Source organism: Malaya genurostris, chromosome 1, assembly GCF_030247185.1.
Source record: "Malaya genurostris strain Urasoe2022 chromosome 1, Malgen_1.1, whole genome shotgun sequence".
Lineage (NCBI taxonomy): Eukaryota > Metazoa > Arthropoda > Insecta > Diptera > Culicidae > Malaya > Malaya genurostris.
This window is the reverse complement of record NC_080570.1, coordinates 113,298,258-113,306,330: the sequence shown is the minus strand read 5'-3', so window position 1 is coordinate 113,306,330 and position 8,073 is coordinate 113,298,258. Positions and strand designations below refer to the sequence as shown.

The following is an 8,073-nucleotide window of genomic DNA, read 5'->3' as shown; positions in this document are numbered from 1 at the left end:
ATTAGGGTAAATATTATTCCTAGGTTTTCAGTCTTCTTGCCGGCAGGAAAAAAAACGACACTGGAATCAGCATCCTTTTGTTGCGTCGCGTGCCACCTCGTGGACAGAGCAATTCAATTAAACCTCAGCAAGCGGCTAAGGGTTGCTTTGTTGTTGCTGCTTCCACAATACAACCAAATACAACAATCACCACCTCGATCTGCATCTCTTTGCCAAGCGACGACGTATCGAAAAGTATAGATTATGAAACGTCACTCTAGGAAGATATATTCGATAATTAATAAAACATACAGCACCATTTTTGAATACGGTTTCGTAACTATCACCGGCCGAGGGTTCCGGCAACGCGTTTGCGTGTGGGAAAGTGTCACCAAATTGGTGCGCGTCTTGACTAGTTCAGTTTCGTGTCTTACTGCTCGGTTAATTGTCGAATCGAGAACGAAGAAAAGTGTCAGTTGTTTATTTTGATGTTCCATTTCTGGGTCTTCTGCCATAAGGAAGAAGCTGCTGTACGCCGTATTTCGATGAGTGAGCAGTGGTTTTGGTAACTTACGCCCATTGCCCGCTTACAGTGAGGACTACATTTATCTTTGCAATTGTAATAATACGGTCGTAAACTTTCAAAAAGTATTATACTACTCACATGCAAACTTCAAATGCTTGAATCTAGAGATGGGCAGTTCAGCTCATTTCAAAGAATCGTTCAGAAATTGAGAGTTCTACCAAACGAATCGTTTTTAGACAGTTATACAATTCCACGAATAACATTTAAGAGCAACTAATTATATTTCGTTGAAAACAAACTCAATAATATAGTTAGTTCTTTTTCTTTTGTCCGATTTGTACTTTTGTGTACATTTTCAGAGATCACAAACATGTTCAACTTCTACTATTTGCTAAAATTCTGTAACCGTTTATTAATACACTCTCTTGTACAATTCAATTACTTCTACCTCTTTAGGTAAGATTAGAAAGCCCTCTTTCGTGAACGTATTTCTCATCTCTACTTGAAACTTAAAGCCAGAGTTGCCAATGTTTCAGAAATTTTCGTATTTGGAAAGACACTCCTACAAATCAGATCTATTACCAGATATTGCCAATTTCAACTGACTTTCAAAGTTTCTTCGTACAAAACAACAGTAGGTGGATTGGTGTAGACCATTTTCGCAACTTTTTTTTTTTATTTATTTTCATGGAAAATAAAGTCTGAAGTGAAAAAGGCCTACACCAAAGGCCGAAACGTCGGACAGTAAACAACATTCGTTTGTATTATAAGACTGGGACAGCAGTTTTCCACTTTTCCACGATGATAACCCCAGTCGAAATCAAGTATAACTACAAAATCAATTCTGAATGATTTCAAGTTGCACATTTCAAGATTTAGCCAGGTGTAATGTTTAAATCATCAAAAACAACGGAGTTTTCAAGAACGATAGCGAAATATTTTGTATTCAGAGTGTTGGTTATCGCTTCGAATACATTTTCTCTGTATCTTTGGAAATTTATGAATCTCATAAGAAATCCGAGCCGTTTTCGAACATCCCCGAAAGTTTGAAAGTATTACTCAGCCAGTGCAGTAGACAGTACACTATTTCCTACTGATCCAACCTCCCACATAGATTTTAATGATTATTTTCAAAATATATTTATTTTCCATCGCCAAATGCAATTCGATGCAAGAAACCCAATTTGATTGAAAACCATTGTTCGGTTCAGTGTAGCAGTTATCAATAATCAATCCACCGTGATTTTAGAAATCGCTTGCTCTTTGTTTCCTACCTCAGTTGCGACATATAGATAGCTTGGGAGAAAATTAATTGTTTACTTTCGGATACAGATTTCTCTCTTCTCAATTAGTAGTAGTTATTATATTCTTACTGTTTCCGCTTAGAAATTGATAAATACCGCCAATCGACAATGAAGAAGTTTCAGTTGTTGAATAAACTCTTAGATAAAAATCGCACGTTTTGTTTGTTAAAATAATTAAGTGGTTTTAAGTGAAACGCACTTTGATAACCCGCCTGTCCGCTCCGTGTGCCACTGAGATTGGCATAATAAACCCGAACTGTTTTCAATCGCATATTGATTATCGTCTCGAAGATACTCCTGCAAAGAAAAGTTCCCGAAGTGAAATCCTGCCCCAACATTTTGGTGCCGTGACCAGGATTTCTACAGCACCCGTCCCGACCCGTTAAATTGACTTAACCTCAACCACGTTGCGATCACTGCTATCGGTTTCGGTGCCAGTATCACTGAAACGATTACAAGGCCTCATTGGAATCACCAATCACACGGATACACGTAACCTCAAAACACGAACAACGTCACTAGTTCATTGCTGCTGCCACTATAACTGCATGATCTGCTTAGCTCTGGTGTTGCTGAGTTTTTTTATAATATACAAGGCCTCTTTGGAAGGGGTACCAGGTGAGTACCATTCCAATCTCATTACAAGTTTATTTGCGGTACTTCCTGGGTCTCATCTGATTCTAGCGATACGAGATCTCATTGTCTCCGAGTGATGCAGGCGGCTAAAGCACCGAGCGAGAAGAAAATGAAGGCGAAAGAGATAAAACGAAGGAACATCATCGAAGCTCTGAAGCGAATGGATGAATTTTTGATGAATTTTGATCCAACCCAACATCAACACGAGGTTCCCATCCGGCTCGAACGTTTGGATAAGCTTATCGAGACGTTTGAGATGATCCAATCTGAATATGAGGCATTCGACGACAGCGAAAAATTCGTAACCGCGAATCTTGAGTGTAGAGCGGCTATAGAGGAACAATATTTTCGTTTAAAAGCTGGGTTGTTATCTAAATCACCACAAACCGTTCCTGTACCAGTAGCTAAAAGTTCGACTGCTGATGCCTGTCCCATCTCATCTAACTTGACAAATGTAAAGTTGCCAACGATTACTCTACCCGAGTTTGATGGAGATTTCAACAACTGGCTGACATTCCATGACACATTTGTCTCCATGATCCATTCTTCAACGGAAATTTCCTGCGTCCAGAAATTTCATTATCTTCGAGCGTCGTTGAAAGGAGAAGCATCGAGTTTGATTCAATCAATTATTATTACTGCAGCAAACTATGCAATAGCTTGGGAGACACTTGTCAAACGCTATTCAAACAAGGTTATTCTTAGAAAGAAGCACATTCGCGCTCTGCTCAAATACCCTAAAATCCCAAATAATTCGGTTAATGCTTTGCACAAAATAATTGATGACTAAGCACCATACGAAAGTGCTGCAGCAACTTGGTGAATCTGTTGAACATTTAGACTTTATACTGATGGAACTACTGGAGGACAAGCTGGATGATGCATCGTTACAAGCATGGGAGGAATCCGTATCAGCAGATGATCAGCCAACCTATACTAAAATGATAGAATTCCTTCAGAAGAGAACCCGTGTGCTAGAAACAATTCTCATCAACCGCCCACAACATTCTAACGCTAGATGTACTAATTACAATACCGGAAACAAAAAATCTTTTCAACCCCGAATCAACTCCAATGCCATGGCAGCAGCTGTTCCCAAAGCATTTCCGTTATGCCCTGCCTGCGAAAAGGACAAGCATTCAATAATGGATTGTCCTATCTTTAACGGATTTGACGTGAAGGGACGTTTGAAAGTAGTAGCAGACAAAGGACTTTGCAGCAACTGTTTTCGGAGCGATCATTTCGCTCGTGTATGCCGATCAAAATACCACTGTAAGCACTGCAACAAGCGCCACCACTCAATGATTCATCCCGGACCGTTTACCACTAATCAGTTGCCCAGTAATAGTCAAGCTAATAGTAACACTTCTACTAGCTCATCTCAGATTATTTCAACTATTGCCACTCAACCGGCTGGAAAATTCAATCTATCTAAGCCTGTATATGTGGAAAGTGGAAACGTTATTCTGTCGACTGTCGTCCTGCTGGTCGTCGACGCCTATGGTCAGGAACATATTGCCCGAGCTCTGTTAGACACAGGATCACAGCCAAACGCTATCAGCGAGCGCCTGTGTCAACAACTGCATCTTCCCCGAAAAATCGTAAATGTTCCAATCGCTGGAGTGGATGGTACTATTACCAATTCGAAGTACCAAATACGCGCTGAAATACGCTCTAGAGTATCTCCATATAAGGAAGTGTTAGATTTCCTCGTACTACGGAAAGTTACCAACGACACCCCACCGTTTTCAATTATCACACCCAACTGGGAAATACCCGAACATTTTCAGTTTGCTGACCCCGAGTTCAACGTAAAAAGGAGAGTCGATATGATCATCGGAGCCGGTCATTTTTATTCACTGCTACTTGAGGGCCGATTCCGTTTAGCTAATAAAGGTCTTATGCTAGTTGATACTATGTTCGGCTGGCTAGTCACAGGAAAGATGGGCCTCGGCGAAGAAAATACTCATCAAGCACCAATAACTTGTCATATGGCGACAGTTATGCCCGTAGATGAGTTGCTAGAACGGTTTTGGTCAGTGGAAGAATGTAGTTCATCTAATTATTCGCTTGCTGAACAGCAATGTGAGGACTTATTCAATGAAAGCACAACACGTGATTCTGATGGGCGTTATATTGTACGCTTGCCGAAAAAGGAAAATTTCACGCAACTACTCGGAGCATCGAAGCTAAATGCTTTCAAGCGATTCAAGTGGTTGGAGAAAAAATTAGAAAAGGACCGTGATTTAAAACAGCAATATCACGACTTTATGTCGGAATACATTCGGTTGGGTCACATGAACGAAATTTCTGAAGACAACCTTGATGGTCCTGACGCCTGCTATCTACCGCACCATCCCGTAATAAAGACTGCAAGCTCTACCACAAAGATGCGTGTCGTCTTTGACGGTTCTGCGAAAACAAGAACCGGTCATTCACTGAATGATGCCCTATTGGTTGGGCCCGTCGTACAGGACGAATTGATTACTAATGTATTACGATTCCGTAAATTCCCGATTGCGTTGGTGGCGGACATCGAAAAAATGTACCGCCAGGTTTCGATGCATCCAGAAGACCGTCGTTTGCAACGAATTTTTTGGAGATTCCATGATTCACAACCCATAGCTACATATGAGCTTGGTACCGTTACGTATGGTCTCGCTCCGTCGTCGTTTCTAGCTACAAGGACCTTAAAACAACTTGCCGACGATGATGGTGCACCGTTTCCTAAAGCCACAAGAGCATTGAAAAACTGTTTATATGTCGACGATTTCATCGGCGGAGAACATTCCGTCGAAGAAGCGATCCAGTTACGCAATGAACTAAACGAACTTTTATACAAGGGTGGTTTTTGTCTTCGAAAGTGGAGCTCCAACTCACCGGATGTTTTGAGCGATTTGCCTAAACAACTCCTTTGGACGGATACCGCTCGAAATTTTGCACCAGATGAGACGATCAAAACTTTAGGTGTCAATTGGGAACCAGCATCCGATAAATTTCGGTTTGATGTATCCATAACATTGAGGGATGAGCCGGTGACGAAGCGCAGTGTCCTATCTGTTATAGCGCAGCTATATGATCCACTAGGTCTAGTGGCTCCCGTTATTGTTCGGGCAAAAATATTATTGCAACATCTTTGGTTGTTGGCTTTAGATTGGGACGATGAAGTAACTCCAAATTTTCGGCTGCAATGGTTACAGTTTTGTGAGCAGCTTCCCAATTTAAGCAATTACCGCATTGATCGATACGTATTTACATCAAGGCTATGCAGTGCTGAATTGCACTGTTTTTCTGACGCGTCTGAAATGGCCTATGGAGCCTGCCTTTACGTTCGATCGGAGGCAGCAGATGGTACAATCAAGGTAGTCCTATTAGCCTCTAAGTCTAAGGTTTCGCCGTTAAAGCGAATGAGCATTCCACGATTAGAGCTTTGCGCTGCATTGATCAGTTCTAGATTGTATGCAAAGATAGTAACAGCCTTGGATATGAAGTTCGAAGCGTGCTATTTTTGGACCGATTCGACTATAGTGCTGCAGTGGATGAAGTCTCCGCCCCGAACATGGAAAACGTTTGTCGCGAATCGTATAGCGGAGATTCAATCAACTACTCACGGATTAAGATGGCGCCATGTGGCTGGTGCAGACAACCCTGCAGATTTGGTATCCCGCGGACTTACACCCGATCAGCTAATGAGTAGTGAGCATTGGACAGCTGGACCGAGTTGGCTGTCTAAAGCGAAAGTGGCGTGGCCTTCATCAATCCTTTCTGGCTTCTCTACAAGTCCAGAAGAAATGGAAATGAAACCGACTACTATTCTCGTTGTCGAACAAAGAATAACCGACTCGTTATTTTTGAGATACTCATCGTATCAACGTCTTTTGAATGTTACTGGTTTCTGTCTTAGATTTGCTCGAAACGCTCGCAGTAAGATTAACAGAATAACCGACCAAGTGCTTTCCGTCAAAGAAGTGGATGCCGCTAAATTAGTTTTGCTTAAATTAGTACAACTGGAATCGTTCCCAGAGGACCTGAAATTATTGCAACAAAATAAAAATGTGCACAAGAAATCTCTTCTTCGTTTATTAAACCCATTCATAGATGAACGAGGTTTAATTCGTGTTGGTGGCCGGTTGCGTTTTGCTGACGAGCCGTACGGAATAAAACATCAAATCGTTATCCCTGGTTTTCATCCTTTCACCAAATCACTCATCAACTTTTACCATCGCAAGATGCTTCACGGTGGTATTACTATGACTCTGGCTGTAGTTCGAGATGAATTTTGGCCTCTCACTGGTCGAAGAGCAGTTCGCAGTGTCATTCGTAGATGCTTTAGATGCGTTAGATCAAACCCCCGCCCCATTCAACAGCCAACAGGACAACTACCGATTGGACGAGTAACCCCCAATGAAGCTTTCACCCATACTGGTGTTGATTATTGTGGCCCTCTGTACCTGAAACCAACGCATCGTAGAGCAGCAGCAAGGAAATGTTACGTGGCCGTGTTCATTTGCCTTACGACGAAGGCCGTTCATTTGGAATTAGTTGGCGATTTATCTACCAATACTTTTCTCATGGCGCTCAACCGTTTCATTTGGCGACGAAACAAACCGTACCATATGTACTCGGACAACGGTACAAATTTCATCGGTGCAAAGAACAGTCTTCACCAACTGTACAATATGCTCCAACCAGGACCCGAACAGAATCGCATCTCCAAGCAACTTGCAGAGGACGGCATCCAGTGGCATCTGATCCCTCCACGTTCCCCTAACTTCGGGGGGCTATGGGAAGCAGCGGTTAAAGTGGCTAAAACGCATCTAGTTCGGCAGCTTGGTAGCAGTACACTCTCCTATGAAGAACTCGCCACTGTACTGACAATGATCGAAGGCTGTATGAACTCGCGACCTCTCACCCCATTATCGGATGACCCTAGCGACCTATCAGCTTTAACTCCGGCACACTTCCTCGTTAAGAATATGATTCGTCCATTGCCAGAACCAGACATCCGACACGTTCCACTTAATCGACTAACTCAATATCAGCGAATTCAAGCCTATGCTCAAAGATTTTGGTACAGATGGAGAAATGAATATTTAAAGCAACTTCAATTGCAGTACACAGTCAACCCTCGACCGTTTAATCTTGATGTTGGATCTGTAGTGATAATCAAGGACGAATCACTTTCTCCGGCACGTTGGCCGCTCGGCCGCATTGTGGAAATACATCCAGGTCCCGATCATGTCACCCGTGTCGTGACGTTGCGCACTTCATCTGGCACACTGAAGCGATCTGTATCGAAGATATGCCCTCTGCCTTGCACATCGAATCTGGAGGACTTTGTCCCAGAATCAGTTTCCAAATAAGGCAGCACTAATGAAACTTGAATTAATTTGATTTATGTTAACTTTGAATATTAGCGGTAGTTTAGTAATCAGTAGTAATTTAATTGAAATTAGATTTCAAGGTGGCCGGTTATGTTCGGTTCAGTGTAGCAGTTATCAATAATCAATCCACCGTGATTTTAGAAATCGCTTGCTCTTTGTTTCCTACCTCAGTTGCGACATATAGATAGCTTGGGAGAAAATTAATTGTTTACTTTCGGATACAGATTTCTCTCTTCTCAATTAG

The 8,073-nt window shown here is 42.1% G+C and overlaps 1 protein-coding gene across 1 annotated transcript; it reads left to right on the top strand.

Moving 5' to 3' along the window:
• Nucleotides 1-3,227: 3,227 nt before the first annotated feature.
• Nucleotides 3,228-7,808, top strand: LOC131427516 (uncharacterized). Its single transcript, XM_058590781.1, has one exon. The coding sequence runs from the start codon at nt 3,228-3,230 to the stop codon at nt 7,806-7,808; it is 4,581 nt and encodes a 1,526-aa protein (XP_058446764.1).
• Nucleotides 7,809-8,073: the final 265 nt, after the last annotated feature.

Excerpts from the sequence above, each read along its gene's own strand:
- LOC131427516 (XM_058590781.1), top strand. The coding sequence starts at position 3,228 with ATGACTAAGCACCATACGAAAGTGCTGCAGCAACTTGGTGAATCTGTT.